At 39.0% G+C, this 27,513-nt stretch overlaps 1 protein-coding gene across 7 annotated transcripts in view; it reads left to right on the forward strand.

Annotated features, from left to right (window-relative positions):
• RGS22 (regulator of G protein signaling 22) overlaps positions 1-27,513 on the forward strand; it is a 116,887-nt gene that overhangs the window by 23,531 nt on the left and 65,843 nt on the right. For all 7 annotated transcript variants that reach the window (XM_053930380.1, XM_053930381.1, XM_053930383.1 and 4 more), the window contains exons 5-11: positions 262-347; positions 996-1,164; positions 6,312-6,441; positions 8,735-9,350; positions 10,884-11,045; positions 19,428-19,602; positions 25,680-25,804. In XM_053930380.1, the coding sequence (XP_053786355.1) occupies positions 262-347; positions 996-1,164; positions 6,312-6,441; positions 8,735-9,350; positions 10,884-11,045; positions 19,428-19,602; positions 25,680-25,804 (1,463 nt within the window). The remainder of the gene's footprint in view (positions 1-261; positions 348-995; positions 1,165-6,311; positions 6,442-8,734; positions 9,351-10,883; positions 11,046-19,427; positions 19,603-25,679; positions 25,805-27,513) is intronic.

A 27,513-nucleotide genomic window follows, 5' to 3' on the forward strand; every position in this document is an offset into this window, starting at 1 on the left:
AACTTCGCTGGATTCAGTTTGCTAATCTGTACAATGGAGAGGATGGTTGATGCAGGGTTGTTGAGAGAAGTAAAGAGGCCCTAGAAGGCAAAAGTGGCTTCAAATCTGTGACTCCAGGTTCTTGCTCTTCTGCAAACAGAAGGTAGAGGCAGGACTCCTAGTAAGAGCTGGAGGTCATTATTGCTCTAACGATTAGGCCCTAAATGTGCTAAAAGGTGATTTTTCCTTGACGCTCTGTTTCTCTCACTTGTCCTCAATTAGTGTCTCAGTCGTGAGCAAGGTATTCAGTGGATCAAGAAAGAGAGACTTCCAGCATTTCTGGAAAGCGATTGCTATTTTGAATACAGGTACTGTAGTTCCATCAATATACATGTTTTTTAAATGCCTATTTTTTTACCCCAAATTATTTTTTTTGTTCTGTCTTAGTAAAGTTTATTTAAATCCATTGGAGTGTGGATCCTACTTGCTATAGTGTAAGAATGATACAGCATTGGTTAAAAAGAATTTCGTAGCTTTTACTAAGAGATTTCACAGAACAGTACCTAGTGAATGTATGACAGTTGTGCTTCTTTAATCATTCTCCTTTGAAAATTACCTGCTTATTACATGATAATGGCATTTATGTGCAGGGTATTAAAAAATGAAAATAAGTGTATCGCGAAAAAGACAGAATGTCATAGTACAGAGTCAAGTTTCTCTTCCGTGTGCCCTGACTCAAAGCATAGGTCCAAACATTCTGAAGTTTCACTGAAATCTGACCTTTTCTTATAAAATCATTTTTAAATAAAAATAAAACAAATCAGAATACTTATTAATTAATTAATTAGCAGTTCTATGAATAAGCCATTAATTTTAGCAGATCCTAAGAGAATCATCTCACAGAGTTAGGGAGATTGGCTTGAATATGTAAAATAAAATTTTAGTGGGTTTTTTTTTTTTTTGAATTCTACTAAACTTGAAACTCTTTTCAAATTTATATGCTTTCTAAAATGCAGGTTAGCCAAACTGGTTTCACAAGTGAGATGGAGTAGATCAGGCGTGAATATCACACTAGATACAGACATTTCCCCCTGGGTTTTGCGGAAGCCACCCACTCCACCACCTTCTCCCGTTGAAGACGACAACATTGCCCTAATGAAAAGGTTCTACGTTTCTCTTGGCGAGGTAAACGCATGAATGTTTCTTTGTGACTTGGCACTCCAATAAAACAACTTATTTTAGGAACATGAATTTCATTTGTCCCACTTGCACAGGGAAAATTATTGCAAATACTTCAGAAAGCAGATTTAGCGAAAACCCTTGTGGATTTACACTGACTCGCTTGCCCTGCACTCTTTCACCCGAAGTGTAATTAGAATTAGCATCCTCATGTGTATGAAGGAACAGATGCGAGATTGAAGAACATGCTCAGTGTCACCTGGGAAGCCTGCGTAACTTGAATTATGTCCATGGTTTTATTGTTCTATGCAAATTTTTGTTATTTGGATTCTATAATTGTTGCTGGGCTCCAATATTTGAGTCCGTCTGCCTGCTCACACGGGCCCAAAAGAAATATACGAGCAGGAATCTGCAGCATAGAAATAGGGTTTATTAGAATATTGGTCAGTCTGGAGTCCGGGCAAGCTCATGTCCGGAAAGACCTGACTCTGCGATGGCGTGCAAGTTATGCATAATACAGGGCGAGATCACACACTGTGGGTTTGGGGGTCAGGGGCTGTGCTGGGAGCTGATTGGTCCAAGCTGAGGTAAGGGTGATAAATGATTTCTTCCGGTCTTGACAACAGCTCTGAGGTCTCCTCTGGCATCATTCTGTCTGGTGTCAGGGAAAAGTATCGGGGGAGGGGGTGGGGAGGAGGGGTCTTCCCACCTTAGGGCTCGGGAGCTGAAACATAACTTAGGTCACGATGTTATCTTTAGTCTGCCAGACATCCAGACCTTGTGACTGTTCGGTCTGGGGCTGTTGTTTTCCGCCGCCTCCAGGATGGCTGATTACCCAGGATGGAGGATGGGTCTGTGGTAGTTGTAGAGAAAGAGAGCGATAGGATTTCTAGAGCTAGGGTTTAAAGCTAAATTAAATTTAATCAAAGTCATAAGCACCCCAGTTTAATAACTTGTAAAAAATATTTGTTTCTGTGCTCGCATGCTTTTTTGTTTAATAATTCTTATTTTTCCGTTACAGTTGACATAGAATATTGTACTAGTTTCAGGTGTATAACATAGCGAGTGGACATTTATGTAACTTATGAAGTGATCACCCTGATAAATCTAGTGTCCATCTGATACCATAGATAGTTATTACAGTATCACTGGCTATATTCCCTATGCTGTACTTTACATCCCCATGACTACTCTGTAACTACCAATTTGTAGTTCCCACCAGCAGTGCAAAAGGGTCCCCCTTTCTCCACATCCTTGCCAGCACTTGTTGTTTGTTGATTTATTGATGATAGACAGCCATTCTGATAGGTGTGAGATGACATCTCATTGTAGTTTTAATCTGCATCTCTCTGATAATTAGTGACATTCAGCCTCTTTTCGTATGTCTATTGGCTATCTGTATGTCCTCTTTGGAGAAGTGTCTGTTCAGGTCTTTGCCCATTTCTTAATTGGGTTGTTTGCTTTTTTGGTGTTGAGTTTTGGAAGTTCTTTATGAATTTTGGATATTAACCCTTTATCAGATGTATTGGTGAATATGTTCTCCCATTCTGTGGGTTGTGTTTTTATTTTGTTGATGATTTCCTTTGCTGTGCAAAAACTTTTTTGTTTGATGTAGTCCCATTTGTTTATTTTTTCCTTTTGTTTCCCTTGCCTGGGGAGATATATCTGATAAAATATTGCTATGAGCAATGTCCGAGATTTTGCTGCCTATGTTTTCTGCTACAGTTTTTATGGTTTCAGGTCTAACATTTAAGTCTTTGGTCCATTTTGTATTTATTCTTCTTTGTGGTGTAAGAAGGTGGTATAGTCTCATTTTTTCTGCATGTATCTATCCATTTTTCCCAACACTGTTTATTGAATAAACATCGTTTTTTATTTTTATTTTTAAAAAATATATATTTTTTATTTTGAGAGAGAGGGGAAGGGGGAGAAAGAGAGATGGAAAGAAACATTGATGTGTGGTTGCTTCTCACATGCCCCCAACTGGGTATCTGGCCTGAAACCCAGGCATGTGCCCTGACTGGGAATTGAACCAGTGACCCTTTGGTTCAGAAGCTGGCACTCAACCCATTGAGCCACACCAGCCAGGGCTAAACTATCATTTTTTAAATTGAATTGTTTTTGGTGTTGAGCTTTATATATAAGCTTTTTGTAAATTTTGATATTAATCATTATCAGATGTATTATTGGTGAATATGTTTTCCCATTCAGTGTTATCTTTTTCATTTTGTTGATGGTTTCCTTGCTGTACAAATGCTGTTGAGTTTGATGTAGTCTCATTTGTTTATTTTTTGTTTCCCTTACCTGAGGTCAGAAAAAATATTGCTACTAGAAATGTCCAAGGTTTTACTGCCTGTGTTTTCTTCTAGGATTTTTATGATTGAGCCTAAGATTTATTATAAGTCTTTAATTGATTCTGAGTTTATTCTTGTATATGGGTATAGCATTTAAGGATTCAGTGTTCTTTGGGTCCTTAAATCATTTAAACCATGACTATAGATAGGGATTCATCTTTATGATGGCTGGTAACATTTCTTTGAACCTTCATTTATACCATCTAAACACAAACAAGTGACCCATCTCTTGACTATACAGTGGGATAATTAATTGCTTATATGTCTGACTATTTCTTCCTCCCTCTTTTTTGTGCAGCTGAAATAACAAGCACTCTTGTATAATGGTTTCTCTCAATTCCTTGAAAATTCCCTAATTATTTTGGTCTCCTCTCAGTGGCTAAGATACTGCTTGGAGTAAGACATAGAAGTAATAATAAATGACTTGGTTTTAAACAAGGAAAAGTGGGAATAAAAAGAAATTAGAGTCTCTCAAACTGTAAGGGTGTAAAAAATAATTTTTCTTTCACTTTTTTAAGTTCTTCTGGCTGGGCTAATAATCACATTAACATGAGGCAGATTAACAGGAGAAAACATCCAGGTTTATCACAAAGCACATGTGGGGGTGCCATGAGAAAAGACCTGCAGGGCACTGGCCTGTGGGGTTTGTGTGCCATTCTGGACTAAGGAGAAGGAGGGCAGTGGTCTGGGGTTTCCAAGGGAAAGTAGGTAATTCCCGATAGAAAGAGCAAACATGATAAACAAATTCTTTGCTGGGCCACCCAGAAATAATGGGACACAGAAGGAAGTTCAACAAACAGGTTTTGCTAGATTTCTTCCTGTCTGCCACATTTAGTTCATATTATTATCGGTGGGAGTGGAGTTCTTGCGGTGTTGCAGAAAAAGGAATTTCCTGAGACCTGCATGGGAGGACGGGGCTCCATGGTAAATTTTACTGATGATGTAATGTCCCATATCTGTCTGTTTTGCCATGGAAAAAGTCCAATCTTGACTTCAGTAAGGCCAGAATAAAAGCCACTGCCTAGAAGTGCTAGGCCATGTTAACGTCCAGTCCTGTCCAGTCCAGCATCCAGCTAGCTTAGCCTGTGTTTGCAGCTCCAGTCCATTGCTGTGTTGCAATGTCTGGAGTTTCCATGGTCATGGGCCCTGCGGCTGCTAAGGCCACAGGGCTAAAGAAAGAGAATGTGTCAGTGCATGGACCGAGCATGGTAGCAGGTGAGAGAGAGAGAGAGACGTAGTTTCTTTGTTCCCCTGCAAATATGTATCTTGGGCTTGGAAAAGACCAGAAGCTTTTTCAAAATAACCAGTCAACTTCCCAAGTTTTTGCAGGGTTTGGATGGGTATACACCCAAATTTAGACTGGCAGTTCTCTTTGGTCAAGCCTCTCCCCATATGCCCCCAAGAATCAGTGCTCGAGGGAGGAAGGGAGGAGTGTTAACCCCCTGGGTGGAGCAATGCTGGGATCCCCTGGGGTGTGAAGCTGCAGCTTCCTGGCTGAGCAAGCAGGCTAATGCTCCCCAGTTTATTAAGCTCAACGTCTAATTCCCTTTGCACCCTCTTTTAAAATTAATAATTAGCTAAATGCTGACAGTAACAATATTATGATGCTAAGGTGATGCTCCTTTCCTTTAAGCAGGTTTTTCTATCAGAATTCCTTTAGGCAAGTTAGGGGGTAGGTCAAAGGTTCTTTCAGAGTTTTTTTGTTTTTTAATAACCAGCTTACAATCAATATCCCAAAAGGTATATTTTAGGGTGGCAAAGGTTAGGTCCTCTGAAAAGCTTTTCTCCACCCAGAACACATTACCTCTCATTTCTCTCTCCTGCTTTTGGTCTCATTGGGCGGCCTTGCTTGCACTGCTGACTCTGCCCACGAGTCAGGGAACAGTACCTCTTCCACTTGAGCCCTGCCTTTCCTGTGAGTGAGACTACGTTCTTTAGGCTACGGGCTAACCAGCTGATTCAGGTGGAAAAATGAGAAATGAGAGTAATGCTGGAACTCCCTTCCCAACTGTATTGAAGAAACTTGGATTCTCTTAGAAAAACAGGTGAGGATGTTACTGAGAAAGTCAGGCAGAGGAATTTTCCCTGGAAGGCTAAGATTAAAGGACTTCTTAGGACTCAGATTCTAGAAGCTGAGGGTCAGCTTGGGTTTTGGGTCAATTTATGTAAGGGTCACCAAGCAAAGGAAAAACTGAAGGCTACAGCCTGGAGCAGGTGGAGTCAGGAATCGTTCTTCAGGAAGTATCCATTCCAAGCAAAGTTGTGAAAGCTGAATCTGAGGCAGAGTGGCAGTTGAGCTGAGAAGTTTCCTGTGCTACTGAGAGTAAGTCTGTGTAGTAGTAGGGAGGAGTTGTTAAAAACCCTGAGCCAGGTCAGACAGAATTAGGGGCATGAAATGATTGGGAAGGTTGTAAATGGGAGCGGTTGGTGTAAGATGCATCCAAGGGCTGATGAGTCATGGTGACTGCCAAGTTCAAGTTAGACGGCACGAATCTGTAGTGAATCCAGCATATAAGGTTGCATGTATTTGGTGGAAGAATGGAGAATACGATGAGGGAACCAGGCTCATTTTTTCCCTTTGGTCATCTAAGGTGAAAATTATCTGATTTGAAATGTCCTTCCCATTATTCTCTTAGCTAATGAATTTTTCTGTGTACAACTTTCTTTCCTTCATGGCATAATTTTTCCTTTACAAATCGTATAGTGCAAATTGAATCACATCATAATGATTTGTCCAGGTTTGTGATCGGAAGAATACTGCTAATCTTATGTTAAACACATGTGCTTCTTTCTCCTTAGGCCTCCTATAGTCAGACAAAAGATTGGTTTACATTAGCAAAACAAAGTCAGCACACAGTATCAACCTTTTCATTACCATCCGCTGTACACCGCAACAAAATTGAATCACCAGTTATTTCATCTGATACCGGTAAGCAGAGAAGGACAAGAAGGCCTTCAGAACGCCTCTTTAAGTCTTCTGTTGTTCTGATCTTACAGTACAACACTTAGTGGCTGGGAAGAAAAAGATGATCTCCCCCTCTTCCCTCAACTGCACTTTCTAGTGTTTCTCAGGCGGCAGCTTGGTATAGTGAAAAGTGGCTGAGTTTAGAACTCAGCTCTGATACTTATTGGCTGTTGACTTTTGTAAGTTATTCCACTTCTGGGAGCTTTTGCTTTTTTCCCCTGTAAGTTTAAAATAATGATACATTCTAAATGTATAGAAAATGCCTGGCCTCGTGCTTGGTAACCTAATGGGCTGTCAATAAATGTTTGTCTAGTCTTGATCTCTCATCACAATTTACAAATTCTTGTTAAGCTTTTGCAGTAAAGTGGGAGCCACATTTATCTTCTCTTAAAGTAAATAGTCCTTTGTGGAAATTGAGTTTTCCTTCTGTTTTTCAATTCAGACAGTTTTTCACCTTGAAAAGCAGATGCAGTTCTACTGTGGGGAACTTTTGTGGCTGATGTAAACTTTTGATAAAAATAGAAGGAAACTTCCAGAAATGGGAGTCATTGACATGTTATGATATTGCTGAAGAAAAAAATCTAGCAATGTGATCCAGGACAGGAACTCAGCAATTTACTAACAGTTCTTACCTAATCCTTTGGAAAGGATAAGCAACTTCTAGGGGTGTTAAATCTAGATTCTCTAGACTTGAACCTAAGTATAGGTGAAGAGGAAAATAATCTCCCTAGAAGAAAATAGCTAAATTTATAGGTTTCTTAAGTTTCCCCGAACTAGTGAAGTAGAAAATTGGAGAGTAAAGGCAGTGAGGAGAGCAAACAGGAAGAGGAGGAGGAGCAGGAGAGGGGAAGGAGAATGCCAACCTGTGCTCTGCCTCGTTCTGTGGGAGTGGGTGTATACCCAGCATCTTCCCATAGGTCTGCAAAAGTCTAATCTCTCCACAGTGGGGGAAATTTGGTATTACGTTCAACGACAGTTTCCAGTTCAATGAAACACTTCCAGTTGATCGAGGCTTGACACCCATCATTGAGCAGCGGTCCCTGAGGGTGGTACACGGACAGCAGCAGGTCTCCCAGTCCATGGTGTTGCCAGGTGAAAGCCCTGGCTTTGGACATGTCACTGATTTCTGAAAGAAAGGGAACATAGGAGCCAAAGCCTCTATCTTCAGAAAAAGTATAAAAACAATCCATTTGTATTTGTTAGCGTTTATGAATAGCTTATGCCATTTTGTAATTATAATCTTAGGTTGTAAGTATGACAGTAATTGAATCTTTCTGAGGAAATAGTGACTATTTAACAGTTGCTAACATGACTCCAGTTTTGATCTGTTAATCTATGGTTTCACCATTTATGGTGACTAATTTTAATTTACCATACAGCTTGACACTGAAGCGAATACAGGTGTATCGGAGGTTGGGTTCCAACCTAATTACTGCATTGGGTTACAAGCACAATGAAGTATCACAATGAGTCACATGGTTTTTAAAATTTCCCAGTGCATATAAAAGTTATGTAATAGGACTATACTGTAGTCTGTCAAGTGTGTAATAGCATTCTGTTAAAATAACAATGATGTAACTTAATTAATAATACCTTATTAATGCTAACCATCCTCAGAGCCTTCCATGAGTCTTAAAGTTTTTGCTGGTGGAGGCTGTTGCCCTAGTAACATCCAAAGGTCACTGATCACAGGCCAACCATAAAAGGCACAATAATAATAAAAACGTTTGAAATATTGCAAGAATTACCAAAATGTGACACAGAGACACAAATCAGGCAAAAGCTGTTGGAAAAATGATGCCAATAGGCTTGTTTCACGCACAGTTGCCATAAACCTTCAATTTGTGAAAAACAGTGAAACAAGCTATGCTTATACAATTATTTAATGTACGAATTCTAATTCTTTAATAGAGTTGGCCTTTACATATTGACATTCTATATCAGCTTGAAATGTTACATTTTTAAAGTATATGTCCTTTAAAGGTCCTCTGTATTAGGGGTGTCAGATATTTAGTTCATCTGCCCCTGTTATCCATCCCCTTCCATGTCCAGGGAAGACATGGCTAATCCCTGTTGGAAGTCTGTCCTCTACTGGCCCCAAATGTGGCTTTACACTCTTCTTTAAGACCCTGGTCCGTGCAATCACTACCTGTGATAATAAACTCGTTTGCCATCCTGGCTCTATACCATCTAATTAATAGTAAAAAAGTCTTCTGTATTCATATGTGATCTAATAGCCTTTTATACTTTAATACAGAGAGTTTTATCTTTGATGATGGAGTTCACCCCAGGACGAAAAAGCACCCATCTAGAACCCCTAGATTAATTCCGGAGGTCGGAGAAGAAGAGGACGGGTCTGTAGCTCTACAAGACACTCCTTCTCAAGCTCTTCTGAGAATATACCTTGAAAAGAAAGTGGGTGTTGGTGAAAGCCTGGCATTGCACTTCTCAACATGTGAAGACTTTTTAAGATCTTATGTAGCCTTTAATTTGAAAACAGCACTTCATCAAATTCTCGGAAAGCCATTTATGGAAAGCCCGGATTTTATAAGTTTCGAAAATGTCACAGAAGTGGTGGTCGATGAGTGTCCGGAGCTTCTTTCTGACAAGGATGCTTTGTTCGGTGAAACCATGCAACCCCCAAAGGGAAAGGCAGAAGAGGAGTTAGAAGAAACAAGTTCGACGAGTGAGAGCGTTGGGTCAGAAAGCAGAGCTGATTGGTGTATTTCTCACAAAACTTATGACATTGGCAACAGAAGGGAGTTCGAAAGATTTAAGAAATTTATCAAGGGTACATTAGGGGAGAGATATTTGTGGCTATGGATGGATATTGAGAGGTTGAAAGTTCTTAAGGATGCTGGAAGACATCAAAGGTATTTCTATTTTTTATATTTTAGTTGTTTTAGAAACAAATAGTGGAATATTAGTTGGGGTCACTTAAGTACAGGCAGAAAGCCTGAAATAAATATTAAAATGTAATTTGTACTTTTGGAGGAATGAATACTATCATTTATTTCATTATAATAATATTAATTTCACTACTAATATGATTTCAAAGCTTTCAAATAGCAATTACTTGGCTTTGCCTAAGTTTCTTCCCATAGATTCTAAACCTGCTTTCAAATTAATCGCTCTGTCTTATTTTTGTTACAGTGCAGTGATATATTTTTATGGAAAAAGTTATCAGTTATATACCACACTGGCATAAGGTGGTACTTATGTAAGACACACTGTGTGACGCTGTAAAGGTCGGCTGTTCCTAGCAGCCTGCTTGGTTACCAAGTTCCACGATCTTTAATTGGATGCCACTTAGAAATTTATATCTGAGTGAGGTATCTGCTGGTTATCATACTGGATATCCTCTAGAGAGCCCCTGGGAGGTCTGATAGGGTGCAGGCCTTTGTTTGGCTGCTCCAAATGTGTTAGTTTACTGGGAGTCCCGAGAACCCTGAGGGGGGCCTGCTGTAGAAAAGTCCTTATCTCGTCTGGGTTTCCCGGATCTGCTGTGAAGCAGACCAGCGGTAGTAGGTTGCAGTTCCCATTAGGGTTTGATGCAGTGTGTACTTGTGACGGGGTCACGCCCATTACTACACTGGCATTCAGGTCGTCGCTGTGCACAGTCACAAGAGCAGGGCTTACCAAATGGCTGGTTATGAAGTGTGACCTGGCTGGCCCTGGGGTGCAAGGCCACTGGCACTTTCCAAGACATATTAGGGAAGCTGTATGCAAGCCACCTACATAGGGTCTTCAGGATCAAGACTGTATTAGTTCCTGTTGTTTATGTGGCACATTACCCCAAATTTATTGGCTCGAAGCAACACAAATTTATTCCCCTACAGTTAGGAGGGTGGAAGTCTAAAATTGGCATGCGGGGGAGCATTCCTTCTGCGGGCTCTAGGGGAGAATTCATTTCCTTGCCTTCTCCAGCTTCTGAAGAGCACCCGCCTTCCTTGGGGCCTGGCCCCTTCCTCTGTCTTCAAAGCCACCAGCACACAACCGTCTCTTCTCTCTGTCCTCTCCTTCTGGCCATACCATTTGTCTCTCTACGACTCTGGCCCTCCTTCCTCCCTCTTAGAAGGACCTTTCGATTACCCTAGGGCTGCCTAGCTAATCCAGGACAATCTCCTCAAATCCTAATCACATCCGCAGAATCTCTGCTCAGGCACAGTAACATTCACAGGTTCTGGGGGTGACAGCAAGGACATCTTGGCAAGGTCAATGGTGCAACCTGCCAAAAATACCCTTCCCGTTCCCCTAACTGTGAGAGTCACTTTCGCCTCCACGCTGGCACCCCTGTAAGTTACTGTTGGTTTTGAGGCCATTCATTACTTGCCTCAAACATTTTAGAAGTGAAAATATTTGGCTAGTTAAATATTGTGTCCGTGTGTGTATGTGTTTTCTTGCAGACATCTTGAGAAGATGAAAAAGCGCTATCTAGCAAGCAGTGGCGATTGCTACCTTTCTGCAGAAGTCTTAACGAAATTTAAACTGCTAGATGGATCTCAGTGGAATAAAGAACACTTAAGAAATATTCAGACTGAGGTTGTAAAACCCTTACTTCTGTATTGGTAAGAAAAATAATGTGACTCAAAGTTACTTGCTTTCACTTTTCTTAGGTTAGTTACAAGTTACAGTCTTTTTGATATAGAACTTACATAAATTTAAAATGACAATAATAAGGCTGGGCAGTGCGTGAGTTCCCTTTTAACTTTGTGGGTCCATCCTTCTACACTTGACCTTTTTATGGTTTGTGTGCCATCAAATTGACATGTGTGTCTGTGTACATGTAGCTAGAGTTACAGACTTATCATTTCAATAAACGTCATTTCAACACTGTAACCCAAGTGCTGCTGGAGCTGATACAAGGTCAAGGCCAGTGGTTATGTTCTAGTGGGAGAAACACACATGTGAAATAAGTATAATTTTAAAAAGTGTGATAAGTGTACAGGATGTAGAGAAGAGGTAGCTGGGACTTGACGGGCTCTGAACAAGAAAAAGAGAGAGGACAGAGAAGGTGTGCCCCGTGAGGATCCGGCGAGCTGTCTGTTGTGGCTGTGATGGATCTGATTATGTCACTTAGCTTAAATCTTTCAGTGGGAACCTCAGACCTTTCAGTATGAAGTTCAGATTCCTTAAGTTAGAAAGTAAATTCCCTGGGATTGGTCCCTTGCCCACTTCTCTGACATCATGTCCCATCTAGGTATTCTGTATTACTTATATGCTTTGTATTGGTTCATAGATAGAATGTTGTTCTACTCTTCGTTTCTTTAAAAAACATGTTTAAAGTAAAGAAAGGTATAAACTAATCCTATAGTGGGCATTTGTGTACACACTACCCAGCTTAAGAAAACTTTGCTAATATAATAGAAACTTTCCTTTTTACATTTCACTTTTTATTTTAAGGTGATTGTAGATTCATATTTACTTATAAGAAATAATACAGATATTCTGTGTACCTTTCATTCAGTTTCCCTCAATGGTAACATCTTTCATAACTGTAGTACAATGTTACAATGTGGAAATTGACTGATACAATTCACCAATTTTTTTCACATTTTACCTCTTTTACATGCACTGATTTTTGTGTGTGTATAGTTAGTTCTATGTAGTTTTATCACATTGGAGATTTGTGAATTTGCCACTACAGTCCAAATACAGGACGGTCACATTACCACAAGCATCCCTTGTACTGCCCTCTTATAGCCAGGCCATCTCCCTTCCTCCGCTCCTCCTTCATCTGCAATTGCTAGAAACTGCTAATTAATTACATAAATGAAATAATGTGATATGTTATTAAATATTGGGGGCATTCTCCTTTTTTTTCATTCAGCATCATTCCCCTGAGATCCACCCAAGTTGTGTGTATCAATGGTTCTTTTTCATTGCTGAGTAGTATTCTATTGGATGGATATTACATATCTATTCACCCATTGGAGGATATTAGGCTTGTTGTTTGGGTTTTTTTGTTTGGTTGGTTTTTTTGCTATCACTAATAAAGCTACTATGAATGTTCAGGTACACATTTCTCCATGAACATAAGTCTTCATTTCCCTGGGATAAGTGTCTAACAGTGAGATTGGTGGGTCCTATAGTAAGTTCATTTTAATTTTAAAAGAAACTGCCAAACTATTTTTCAGAGTCGATGTGCCATTTAACCTTTCCACTGGCAGTTTCTCTCCTGTCGTTCAGTGTCGTCACGACTTCCTGTTGTAGTCACGCTAAGAAGTGTGTGGTGAGATGCCGTTTTGGTTTCACTTTGCTGTCCTGCAGTGGTCAGTGATGCTGGACATCTTTTTCTGTGCTTACTTGACATTTGCACGTCCTCTTCAGTGAAACGTCTGTTCATGTCTTCTGTCCACTTGGAATTGTTGAGTTTTAGACTTGTTTGTATAGTCTAGATACTAGTCCCTAGTCAGATGTGTAGTTTGCAAATATTTTCTCCTAGTCTTTAGCGTGTATTTTCAATGACAAACTTTCCAAAGACTTCTTAAAGGGACTGTCAGATCCTCTGGTGGGTGAACTCGTGGAGATTTGGGAGAGCAGTGCACTCAGAGGGCATGGAACCCAGGCACACTTTCCCCGTGCCTTTCCCTCTGCATCTCTTCCGTCTGGCTCATCCTCAGTTATATCCTTCTATAATAAACCAGTAGTCAAACTAAGCAAATGAGGACAAATATTGTAGGCACTGGGAAGCAGAGTTCTCCTTAACGTGGGAGAGAGTGACAAACAGAAGAGGACAGAGCAGGCCCCGTGGTGATGGGCGGGACTGGAGGTGCAAATGGAAAATGCAACTTTCACACGCTCGAGGCACCACACTCAATTATTAAGACGAATTCACCGCAAAACAGGGCAAACCGAGCAACAGAAGACCATGAACATGGGAAGGAAAAGAACTTGCAAGGGAAGTTCTGAAGTTAGTCCCAGGTGGCATTTGCTCTGGGAGGGCGGGGACTGGGGGACTGTCTCTAAGTGAAGGTCCAGGTAAGTTCTGCTCCAAGCACTTCATTAGCCTAGGGGAAACGGCTCTCAGGCCAAGTTCATCCAACTAATGCAAACTTTCCTACGTCAGCTGTTAACTGTCAGCACCTACTATTAGGAATAGTAACTGCTTCTGAAAGATTAAAAAAAGGTGGAGGATCTTTCCTAGAGCAAAATTTTAAAATTTTAATGAGGTCCATTTTTTCAATTCCTTTTTTGATGGGTTATGCCCTAGGTATCAAACCTGAGCACGCTTGCCTAGTTAGATCCTGAAGATTTTATCCTGTGTTTTGTCTAAAACCCTTATTCCATGTTTTACATGTAAGTCAGAGGTCCATTTAAAGTTAATTCTCGTATAAGCTGTGAGTTTTAGGTGTTTTGGGGTTTTTTGTTTGTCTGTTTTTTTTGCTTATGGATATCCAGATGCTTCTCTTCATTTACTGAAGAGACTATCATGTCTTTCCCTCTTTTCTATGTTTTACAACACAGTCAAACTGCATAGATTCATACTAGGCACTAGGACAGTGAAGATGCCAACAATTCCCCACCCCCAACCTCTCACACTGCCCTCTTGTCATGATGCCCTTTCTCCACTCCTGACCCCTGGCGGCCACTGACCTGCTGTTTGTCACCGTACTTTTGGCTTTTTGAGAATGTCATATAAATGGAATTACACAGCCTGTGACCTTTTAAGACTGACCTCTGTTGGTCAGCATAATGCCACTGAAGCATAACACATTCAAATTGTTGTATCATTCACAGTTCTCTCTTTTAAAGGTTAGCTTTCCATTTGTTCACTGTTGGTAAATAGAACTATGAATTTTGTGCGTACTCACTGATTACCAGTGTTTTGAACTCCACATCAGATAAGTTGTCTATCTCCTTGTCACTTACCTCTCTTTCTGGGCTTTTGATCTGTTCTTTCATTTGGGTCATATTTCTTTGCCTCCGCCTCAGGTATTCACCAGGGCAGGGCAACCCTCTGCTGGGTTGTGGCCTGTATGTGGGGGAGGGGTCAGAGAGGGGACAATGCTGCTTGCTTGCTCGCTCCACTCTAGCTGCACTTTCCAATGACCTCTCCTGTGAGACTGGCAGTTTCTCCTGCCTTCACAACCCCCACAGAATTTTACAGCTAGAGGTTTTTGATCGTTAGTTTCCTGGTCAGCCAGCCCAGGAAAGCCAGCCTGGGTGAGCATCTTTACATGTGTGTATTGGTCATCTGTATGTCCTCTTTGGAGAAGTGTCTATTTAGGTCCTTTGCCCATTTTTTTAATCAGATTGTTTGATTTTTTTGGTGTTGAGTTTTGGAAGTTCTTTATAAAATTTGGATGTTAACTCTTTATCAGATGTATTGGTGAATATGTTCTCCCATTCTGTGGGTTGTGTTTTTATTTTGTTGATGATTTCCTTTGCTGTGCAAATTTTTTTTGTTTGATGTAGTTCCATTTGTTTATTTTTTTCTTTTGTTCCCCTTGCCTGGGGATTTATATCCAATAAAATATTGCTATGAGCAATGTCTGAGATTTTGCTGCCTATGTTTTCTGCTACAGTTTTTATGGTTTCAGGTCTAACATTTAAGTCTTTGATCCATTTTGAATTTATTCTTGTGTGTGGTATAAGAAGGTGGTCTAGTTTCATTTTTCTGCACGTTACTGTCCAATTTTCCCAACACCATTTATTGAATAAACTATCTTTAGCCCATTGTATGTGCTTGTTTCCTCTGTTGAATATTAATTGACTATAAAGGTGCGGGCTTATTTCTGGGCTATTTTTTTCCATGGATCTGAGTGTCTGTTGTTATGCCAGTACCATACTATTTTTATTACTATGGCCTTGTGGTATAGTTTGATATTAGGTAGTGTGATTCCTCCAACTTTGTTCTTCTTTTTCAGGATAGCTGTTGCTACGCAGGGCCTTTTGTGGCTCCATATAAATTTTTGAAATATTTGTTCTAGTTCTGTGAAATATGTCATTGCAATATTGATAGGAATGGTGTTGAATCTATAGATAGCTTTGGGTAATATGGACATTTTAGTGATGTTAATTCCTATCCCTGAACATGGTATGTGCTTCCACTTATTTGTATCTTCTTCAATTTCTTTCTTCAGTGTAATACGTTTCTGAGTAAAAGTCTTTTACATCCTTGGTTAGGTTTATTCCTAGGTATTTTATTTTTTGTTGCAATTGTGAATGGGATTGTTTTATTAATTTCCCTTTCTGTTAGTTCATTATTGGTATATAAAAATGCAGCTGATTTCTGGATATTAATTTTTTGTCCTGCTACTTTGCTGAATTCATTTATCAGTTCTAGTAGTTTGTCGATGGAATCTTTGAGGTTCTCTATGTACAGTATCATGCCATCTGCAAATGACAGTTTTACTTCTTTTCCAATTTGGATGCCTTTTATATCTTCTTCTTGTCTGATTGCTGTGGCTAGTACCTCCAGTACTATGTTGAATGAGAGAAGTGAAAGCAGACATCTCTGTCTTGTTCCAGATCTTGAGGGGAATGCTTGTAGTTTTTGCCCACTGAGTATGATGCTGGCAGCGGGTTTGTCACATTTGACCTTTATTATGTTTAGGTATGTTCCCTCTAATCCCACTTTGCTGGGAGTTTTTAATCATAAGTGGATGCTGATTTTTATAAAATGCTTTTTCTCTATCTATTGATATGATTATGTGGTTTTTATCCTTCATTTTGTTTATGTGGTGAATCACATTTATTGATTTGTGAATATTGTACCAACTTTGTTTTCACAGAATAAATACCACTTGATCATGATGTATTATCGTTTTGATGCCTTGTTGTATTCAATTTGTCAAAATTCTGTTGAGTATTTTAGCATCTACATTCATCAGGGATACTGGCCTATAATTTTCTTTCTTTGTAGTGTCTTTTTCTGGTTTTGGAATTAGGATAATGCTGGCCTAGTAAAATGAGTTTGGGAGCCTTCCTTCCTCTTGAACTTTATGCAATAGTTTGAGAAGGAGAGGAGTTAGTTCTTCTTCGAATGTTTGGTAAAATTCTCCTGTGAAGCCCTCCAGTCCAAGGCATTTGTTTGTTGGGCCTTTTTTTCTTGATCTTGCAAGATCTTGTGTGGTCTTTAAATTTCACACTGAGGCTTAAACCATTCAGTGAATATTATGTAGCAAACACTTCTGTCACCACCATGTAGACAGAAATAAAACGTTACCAAGACCCCTGAAGGGGCCCTTCCTGATCACATCCTCATTCCCCCTCACTATCCTGACCTTTGTGATTATTATCTTCTTGTTTTTCTTTATAGTTTTACCAACCATATAGGCAAAGAAATCTCTACACATATATTTTCATCTGCCTGCTTAACAACTTTGTATAAAGGACCCTGTTGTTGCATCCTTTGTGTCTAGTAATTGCATTTAAGAATTTTATTAATTTTCATTACTGTATATAGTGTTCCACTGCATAAATGTGAGGTCTGTCCAGAAAGTATCCAGCCATGTACTATGAAAAATAGAGACATTTATTGAAGAAGATACAAGATACAAGAAACGTACACAGGACAATGATGCCTCAGTCCCCTTCAAAATAAGCACCTTGGGACCTCATACAGTTCTCCCAATTACCATCAGCTGCCCCGTCGTATTTTTCTGAATCTCATCTAATTGATGGTCTGAAATCTCTTCACTTTCAAAGTGATTTTAGTTTTGGGAAAAGCTAGAAGTCTCGGGGTGCCAAATCTGGGCTGTAGGTGGGCTGAATCACCTGGGTGATTTGATGTTTCACCAAAAAACTCTGCACAAGATGTGATTCATGAATGGACCCGTTGTTGATGAGGCTGCCAATCACCAGTTGTCTATAGCTGCAGCCTTCTGAATCATCCGAATATTTTCTGTGGAGGAATGTTGAAGCTTCACATAAGATCTGTTGGAGATTTGTTGCTCTACTTTCTCATTTTGAATGCAACAGCCACACAGTACACATGCTCAGTCAATGGACTCTACCACCCCCACTGATTAGTACAGTGAATTCGTCATTGTTCACGCATGTACATTCCAGTCCACTCTCTTTGGCTACCAGGTTATATCAATGTCATGCAAACCATTCTCATTATTTAACAATGGCTGGACTTTTTCCAGACGGACCGCATATACCTTATTTTATTTGCCATTTTTTAAACATTTGGATTGTTCTTTACTTTTCACAATTACAAGCAATGCTGTAATGCATATTCTTGTATACATATCCATTTTTCTGAAGTAGTTTTACCAACTCATGCTCCCACAAACAGAATATGAGAGTACCCATTGCTATAAACATATGGTAGAATTTAATGTTGTCATATTTAAAATTTTTAACTGTGTCTGGTGTGTCATTGATGTCTTCTGGTTTTAACTTGCATTTCTCTGAGTACTAGTGAGGTTGATAACCTTTTCAATGATTATTGGTCATTTGGATTTCAATGTTCATGAACTCATGAATTGCCTATGTTGTCTTCTTTGCCCATTTTTGTATTGGGAGATACCACCCCCAATATTTTTATACACACATACACACACGTATGTATATGTACATACATATATACATACGTATACACTTATATATGCATATATATACACACCCACATATATACATACAGTTTCTTTAATGGTATTATGTGGCAAATATAATATCTTCTCCCACTCTCTAGAGCTTGAGAATTAAGATGTGTACAATAAGTGGTGTAATGAAAACTTTTATGATAGAAGCATGAAAAATAATACAACAGTTTAGGATTGACTGAAAATTATTCTGAAGTGTTTGACAAATTCACATAGTAGCGAATAAAAATGAATGCGATGAATGAAATAAGAGTGCAAGATTTAAATGGTAGAGGTAGCAGAGACTCGTGGGGTCATATGAATGTACCGTAAAGATGGGAATCAGAAAATTGAGACACTTGGGTTTTCTGGCCAGCACATGTATGATTTATTTGATGAGGATCTTGTATATATGCCCACTTACTGGTTGACATCCAAACAAGACGTAATTTTGAGTATTTCCAAGTCTGCAAGTGTAGGTTCTGAAATACAGTGTAGAGTGACCACCCCAACCTCTACAGGATGCGTTCTGATCCTAAACTAATTATTAATTTTGGATTCTCTTCCACTCCCAAACTGTGTTCACTTCAGGGGAGTATTTACCTTCTTCCTATTTTAATGGGAGGTAATTTTCTACCAGGATCTGAAATATGGAATGGGAATTAGTCTTTGTGTTATGGCGCTGGGGGGAAAACCAACAATTAGCAATGGTCCCTGGCAGCTGGAGTTAACCCTAAGGCCCATAAAGAGTTAACCCTCAGACTGAACACACCAGGCCATCCATCCAGTGAAGTGTGGCCTTGACAGTGTGCCAGACATTCTTTTCCCTAAGCTTCTGGCAGTGGTGTTGCTCTTTCATTTATATAAATTGTTGTAAAGTTAATTCTTGCCTTCAAATTTAAGGCTTGAAAATAAATCATATGAATCATAATTCACTTTAGGAGTATACTTAAGCATTATAAAGTGTTTACATATTTAAAGTGTTAATTTTATCCACCAATTTTTATTTGGCACCATAAGTGAATACTAACCTGTCTTAAAATGATCACAGGTGCATTTTATGTTCATTTTATTAGAAACTCTAAGTTTGTTTTAGATTTTCCTTCATCAAATAGGTGTATAGGTTATTTTCCTTATGTAAATGATAATTGGAATGTAATCTTTAAATTATTTTTTCTTCTTTGTATGAGTGTATATTGCATCTTCATATGAGTGAGTGTGATTTCAGGCAGTTGATGTATCAAAGAAGAATACTTTTTTTTAAAGCTAGGAAGCAGGAAAAGAAGTAGAAATTATTAGAAGAGGGGTGCGGCAAGACTGACAAGTCAAGCCTAAGTATCCCGCACTGCGTAAGCTCTCAGTTTTCAAGGCTAATCGTGTAGTTTGATTGTGCATTTCTTTTCCTCTCACCAGGGCACCAAGATTCTGTGTGACGCACTCGTGCGCGATAAAACATGCCAGCGCGGAACTGAAACTGTGGCACCTCCGTCAAGACAAACCCAGGAAGGATGTGGACCCTTTTCCACAAATACCAACCCTCTTGCCTTTAAGACCTAAGTCTTGCATTCCACAGATATCTGATATACAGGTAGGGGTACACTGATACTTAGATCTCTTTATTAAGTTTATAGTAAAATGTCCGTGCTTGGGTTTTGTACACTAAGTTTCATCATAAGCTGCTCTCTCTCTCTCTCCTCCTCCTCCCTCTTTTTTTTTTTTTTTTTGTTGTTGTTAATATATGTGCTGCAAGAATTAGGAAGTAAGAAAACCTATAATCTGTTCTCAAGCAGCCAAAGTGATCCTTTAAAGATACGGGATTATGTGTCTCACTTGCTCAAAATTCTCTAGTGGCTTCCACTCTCACTCAATAAAAATCCAAGGTCTCTACACAGCTGTGCATGCCTCTGCCAACCCCCTGACCTCGTTGCCTACCACGCTTCTCTACCTTACTCCACTCCTACCACAATGGCCTCTTTGCTTTCTCTGAACACAACCACCAAAACCGCAGGAGCTCTGCTCTTGCTGTTCCTTTCGTGGGGAGCACCCTTCCCCAGATATCCACATGGCTTGCCGCCCCCTCACTCTAGGTGTCTGCTTGGTTGTCACTTGTTCAGAGAGGCTCTCCCTGACCCTTCTGTGGATGCACACTTGTGTAGGACCGCATGATACCCTCCGTCACTACGTCCTCTGCTCTGCTTTATTTTGCTTTATTGTACTAAGGACCACATAATTTGTTTATTGCCTTCCACCTTCTACCAGAATATAAGAGATTTTTCTTTAACTACTCATCCCCAGTGCCTAGAATAGTGCCTGGCACATAATAGTTGCTTAATAAATACAAATTGAATAAATGAGTGAGAAGGAGCAACAGCAGAATTAGAAGTAGTGAGCATTCTTTCACCCTGGAAAAGATTAAAGTAGTATGAAAACATAAGGGGAAAAAAGTCCAAAAAGAGAAGAAAACTTAGCCAACTTTTACAGAAGTAAATACTGCTACATATTTTGGCACAGAGATGCAGTAACTGTAGCTTAGTTCTACTTTTCAGAAATAGCCTTATTAATCTTAGTAGCCTTTAAACATGTGACAGAATGTTATGTTATTGGTCATAGTCACAAACAACCCCTTTAAAAAGGATTACTTTGTATTCAGGACATCTTATTTTAGAAGAAGGCAGATGTGTGATATAGCTTCTAAAGGTCTACTTCGACAAGTAGTGTTTTAGAGCTGGAGAGCCTTGACAACTTTGCCGAGGTACACATGCCTTAGAATCGCGTAGAGGGCATTTAAAATGTGCTGATGCACAGATTCCGTCCTCGGAGATTCTGATTTAATTGACCCGGAAAGGGTCAGAGTCACTTTGTAAAATTAGGGGGTTGGCTTAGAACAGAGGTTCTCAACCTGTCTGAACATTAGAATCACCTTTTAGAAGCTACCTTTTTTTAAAAATTTTTTATTGTTATTCAATTACAGTCGTGTGCCTTTTCTCCCCAGCCCTCCACCTTTTAATACGATACCTAAGTGATTGTGTTTAAAGCACTGCTATGGGCTGGTGATTCTTCAGCATACGGAACAGTCATCTGAAGAGCTTTTATTTTTTGAAATTATATTTTAATGATTATGCTATTACAGTTGTCCTAATTTTCCCCCTTTTTCCCCCCTCCACCCAGCAGCCCCCACTCCCTCAAGCAGTCTCCACATTTTTGTTCACTTCCATGGATCTTGTGTATAAGTTCTTTGGCTACTCCATTTCCTATACCGTACTTTATATCCCCATGGCTATTCTGTAACTACCAATTTGTTCTTCTTAATCCCCTCACCTCTTCACCCATTCCCCAACACCCTCCTCCCATTTGGCAACCATCAAAATGCTCTCTGTATCCACGATTCTGTCTCTCTTCCTCTTGTTTGCTTAGTTTGTGTTTTAGATTCAATTGTTGATAGATTTGTATTTATTGCCATTTTATTGTTCATAGTTTTGATCTTTTTCCCCCCCAAATAAGCCCCTTTAATATTTCATATAATAATGGTTTGTTGATGAACTCCTATAGTTTTTTCTTGTCTGGGAAGCTCTTTATCTGCCCTTTGATTCTAAATCATATCTTTGCTGGATAGAGCAATCTTGGCTGTAGGTCTCTGCTTTTCATGACTTTGAATATTTCTTTCTAGTTCCTTCTAGTCTGCAAAGTTTCTTTTGAGAAATCAGCTGATAGTCTTAAGGGAACTCCCCTTTCGGTAACTAACTGCTTTTCTGTTTATGCTTTTAAGATTCTCTGTTTAGCCTGGGCTTCACTTATAGATCAAGATTCCATAGGTCTGGGGTTGGGCCAAGAATTCGCATTTCTAACAAATTCCTTCCCGTATGATGCTGTTGCTGCTGGTCTGGGGACCACACTTGAGTTCATGTCACTTTAGTGCACTAACGGTTCCTTATCCATTGTCTTGACATTTTCCTGACCTTTGACCTTTCAGCCTCTTTTGTATGCCACTCCACTGGGAAATCTAATCTTCCCTGATAACCCATGTAAGTTAGTGACCCAGTCACCAAGTTGGTACACATCATAGAGGCACAGTGCAGGGAGTATGTCATCTCATAACATGTAAACTTTTGTACAAATAGTATCTGTACAACATTTGAGAGGTGAAGCGGAAGAAAGGGTAAGTGGTGTGGTTAATGAAAGGAACTTGAATAAGAAAGCAACGTAGAAGGAGCGAGGAGGGACTGGCCCATGTAAGAAGTGGTACAAACATGACTTTGACCTCTCCTCTGCTCTGTTCCTTGGCTTCTTGGGTATCATTACCATGTGTTGTCACTGATATTTTCTGGTTGGTGACTCATTCTGATCTTACTCTGTCTTCCCCTGGCAGAAAACACTTTAATTTTTAATTTTCCCCATTTTAAAAGTTGAGGTATAATTTATATTCTATAAACCCTGCCCTTTTTAGTGTACATTTCTGTGAATTGTGACAAAGATTCACAATTCACAGAAATGTACCACCATCACAATCACAGCAGAGAACGTTTTCTTCACCCACCTCCCCCTATTTTACTGCACCCATTTATCAGGTGTTTTCCCATCTCATTTTCCCTCTCTCATTTTCCTCTGAGTCAGAAGCTCAAAAATTCCAATTTAGGCTTTTCTCATACTGCATAATACACTTAAAAAACTTTTTAAGAAAACTTTTTTTAATTGTGGAAAAGAACATAACAAAAAATTTGCTGTCTTACTTGTATACTTCAAAAGTAAATATATTTGCATTGTTGTGAAATAGCTCTCCAGAACTGTTTTTATCTTGCAAATATGAAGCTAAGCACCCATTGAAACAACTCCCTTTTCTACTTCCTAAGCCTCTGGTAACCACCATTTCCTTTCTGTTTCTATGAATTTGACCACTTTTGTATGATACACTTTTGAAAAATTTTATTCTGGAATGTGAAGCTCGTTTTAATTAAAGTATAGTTGACATGCAATATAATATTAGTTCCAGGTGTATGACATAGTGATTTGACATTTATGTACCTTATGACATGGTCACCACGAGAAGTCTCATAACCATCTGTCACCACACATGGTTGCTGTGGTATGGACTGCGTTTCCTGCGCTGTGCATTTCTTCCCCGTGACTTATTTATGTTGTAAGTTTGTGCCTCCTGATCCGCCTCACCTTTTGCCCATCCCCCACCCCCCAACCCTCTGCAGCTGCCAGTTTATACTCTATCTGTGAGTCTGTTTGATTCGTTTCGTTTTTTAGATCCCACACATAAGTGAAATGATTCAGTATTTGTCCTCCTCTTATTTCACTTAGCGTAACACCTCTAGGTCCATCCATGTTGTTGCAAATGGCAAGATTTCATTCTTTTTTTTTTCTTGTGGATCAACTTTTTAATTTTGTTTATACATTGATATTTGTCCTCCTGTCACCTCTCCCTCCAAAAAAGTTAAGTCGGTTTTAGAAGCTGGCAATTTATTTGGACATGCCTTAATTGTTAAAATGTGTTTGAATTATCTATAGTCACATCTAATTTGAAACTATTTCTTTTAATTCTTTTGACACAAACACTTATTTCCAGGTTTTTAAAAAGCAAACATTTTTACTTGTGTTTCTATTTATTTATTTATTTTTGTTTAGTCTATGATCTTTTTATTTTTTATTTTTATTGTGCAATTACAGTTGTCCCCATTCTCCCCCCCATTAATCTCCCCTGCCCTAGCCACCCCCACCTCCCACATTCAATCCTCCACCCCTCCCCACTGTTTTTGTCCATGGGCTGAGTAGTAGCATATTGTATGTATGTTCCACATCTTTGCCCATTCATCCGTGGAGGGACACCAGGCTGTTTCCACTGTAGGGTACACATTTAATCAGCTCAGCCCCCTGTGGTACCACTTCTTCACCGAGTGCTGCTTAATGTCCTGCTGTGTTCTGAGTTACTACAACAGATGCGATCCCTGATACCTAGGAAGTTATATATAAAACATACCTAGGTAATTAATTTTGTTTATGGAATTCTTTAAAAACCATAGTTGTTAGGAAACTAGAGTATTATATACTCTATACACACACAGTATATATATACATATACACACACATATATATAATTTTATTATTTGTTCTAGATAGTAAAAACCTCAAAAATATATTTCATTCTCTCCAGAGACATATATTACATTCGAATTTTAATGGAAGTTGGCAAATAATAAAACTTTACCTTTCTTTTTCAATTATAAAAATAATAAAACTGTGAATTTGGAAACTGAAGAAACAAATTATTCTGATCTCACCTACTTCTAGACAACTGTTGGGTTGGCCAAAAAGTTCATTTGTTTTTTTCTGTATGATGGTGCTACTAGTGCTTAGTTGTCTTTAGCTTCACTGAAAACAATTCTGGTAGATTGTATTGAGACAGCTGTCATATCAGCGTGCATTAAAAAAGCATCAAATTGGTGAATTTCTGTGCAACCCTTTTACTGTTGATGATGGAAGAAAATATACAACAGTTTCAGCATATTATGCTTTATTCAAGAAAGGTGATAATGCAACTAAAATGCAAAAAAAGATTTCTGCAGTGTACAGAGAAGGTACCATGTCTGATCAAAGGGGTCAAACGTGGTTTGCAAATTTCCTGCTGGAGATTTCTTGCTGGACGATGCTCCACGGTCGGGTAGACCAGCTGAAGTTGATAGCGATCCAGTTGAGACCTTAACTGAGAACAATTAACACTGTACCACACGGGAGAGAGCCGACATACTCAAAATATTGAAATCAATAGTTATTGGAGAAACTGAAAAAATGTGTTTTTTATTTTACGGAAAAAACTAAACGAACTTTTTGGCTAATCCAATATTAATTTATTTTCTCTTAGGCTTGTGAAACTTTAGTATTAACACCTTATGCTTTTGTGTTCTGATTACATCTTTTTATTATTATCAGCGTTTTTCCACATGTGTCATAATTTTCATAGTCCTCACTTTTAACTGTGGTGGAAGTGAGTTACATTTGTGGTTACATTTGTATGTCCCCCATATGTAGGTGATTGATTCTTTTTCCTCTGATTTTGATGTTTAGCTGTTCATACTTTTTTGATCACACATGTAGCATCTCATATTCTGGATTTAAAAACTTTTTACCATAAAGAACTTTTAAGAATGGGAACAATAACCATAGATATAAATTTTTTAAATGAAAGGGGATAGTTCTGCTAAGATACAGGTCTCTATAATGGACTAGTGGTGTTCTCACGTCCCTTCCACACCTCGCCATCCCCATTTTCCATGCTGCCACACGCAGGCATGCACGCCCATGTGAGCACTAAACCCTATTAAGCTACAAAATAAAGAAAAGTTTTTACAAAGTTCTTCCTCCAGGAAAGAGTCCTCTTTCACAATGATGGGAGTAAGGAAATAGAAGCCTTTAGCCTTTCCTTTCTTGAAGGCTAAATAGCAATAGGGGTTTCAGCTTGCTGGTTTCATAAAAGTGGGCATTTGGGAAGAAGAACAATTTTGTTATAGTGGGAAGAATAGTGGGTGGTGGAGTGAGGGAATAAATCCTCTAGTAATCAAAACAGATTTTAGGTGTATGGGAAGAGCTATGCTTTTGTTCTCTACCTACCTTTTTGTTTTTCAGTTTGCTCATTTTTACTTCGTTCATTATTTTACCACTTGTTAGAAAGAAGAACCCAGTTTAGTGCATCATGCTAAATCTCCCCAGAAACCACCTACAGCAATTCAAAAACCTTGGAAGAGCGAGACTTGGTATTCAGTTTCTTCTAAGGATGACGTGGCTGAGAAAGGGTAGGTGCAGCCTTTTATGTGCCAGGTGCTTTTCTGCAATGGTAAGGTTTTTTTTTTTAATTGAAAAATTGAATAGAAATGCAAAACCAATACACTGATTTTTAAATATAGGTCCCTATATTTCAGTGGTAGGTATTAGGGGGCTAATACTTCCCATGCATACTTTAAATAAGGAGTAGAACTCGTGAGATTAGTATTTTAAAGAGGTGGTGCTTCTGATTTCCAGTTGCTCGTTAGCCGTACAATCAGACTTCTCTGAGAAGCTTGCCCTCCTTTCTTTCTTGTCCCCGTTTAGTAATTCAATATTGCTCAAACTGGAGAACTCATAAGTCTCTCAAAACTACTGTCATTATTTAATATAGTGTATTATTCATTTAGATTGGCCCACATATCTACCCTTTTTCTTATTTTTGAAAAAATGGGATGATTATTCTTCAGCCTGAAAAAAATACCCTTTGGTATTAACTTTGGTGTGGGATCTGCTGGTGAATAATTCTGTGTTTACTAATTGATCACCTTCATTTGTTTCTTTTTTTTTTTTTTTTACTTTCATTGTTTTTCTTTTACTGAGATAAAGTTCACATAACATAAAATTCACCATTTTAATCATGTTCAAGTGTGCCATTCAGCAATTTTTAGTGTGTTTACAATGTTATGAAACCATCCCCACTGTATAATTCCAGGACATTTTGTCACCCCTAGGAGAAGCACTGCCTCATTAGTAATCTCTCCCCATGTCTCCCTCCCCCAGCACCTGGTAACCACTCACCTGCTTTCTGTCTCCAAGGACTTGTGTATTCTGGACATTTCATAGAAATGAAATCATGTGATAGGTGGCCTTTTGTTTCTGGCATCTTTCACTTGGCATAATGTTTTCAAGATTCGTTTATGTTGTGGTCACTTTCTTTTTTAAATATCAGTGATTTTCAACCTTTCTCATGGCACACGTAAACTAATTACTAAAATTCTGCAGCACACCAAAAAATATATTTTTTGCTGATTTGACAAAAAGAGTAAGTATAATTTTGATTCGTTCACACCAGACAGCAATTGTTGTGTTGGCTGATGTCATTTTTTTCATTTGACAATCTGAGGGAAAGGTCAGTGCCCCGACTAAACGGTCAGGTAGTGCATGTTTTAAAGATCCTTGCTGCATGCCAGCATGCCACAGCACACCTGTTGAAAATGGCTATGAAATGTTTCTGCTGAGTACAGAATTATAGATTGGTACTTATTTTCTTCCAGCACCTTGAGATATTATTTTGTTATCTTCTTGCTCCCAGTGTTTCTGTCTAAATATAGTAGCCCCCCCTTATCCACAGAAAATACATTTCAAGACTCCCAGTGGATGCCTGAAAACTTGGATAGGTGCAGAACCCTATCGATACTGTTTTCCATATATGCACACCATGAGAAAGCTCAATTTACAAATTAGGCATGATAGGAGATTAACAACAAAACTAATAAAACAGAACCATTGTAACAGTATATTGTAACAAAAGTTATGTGAATGGGGTCTCTCTCTCTCTCAAAGTATCTTATTTTTCTCTACTCACCTTTTCATTTATAGCAAGCACTTTATGGCTTCTCTTTGGTATATCCCGATAGCCAGCATCACTATTGTTATGCTTTGGGGCCATTGCTAAGTGAAGTAGGGGTGACTTGGACACAAGTGTTATGCACCGTGACAGTCAATCTGCAAACCGAGA

This window comes from Desmodus rotundus, chromosome 8, assembly GCF_022682495.2.
Source record: "Desmodus rotundus isolate HL8 chromosome 8, HLdesRot8A.1, whole genome shotgun sequence".
Classification (NCBI taxonomy): domain Eukaryota; kingdom Metazoa; phylum Chordata; class Mammalia; order Chiroptera; family Phyllostomidae; genus Desmodus; species Desmodus rotundus.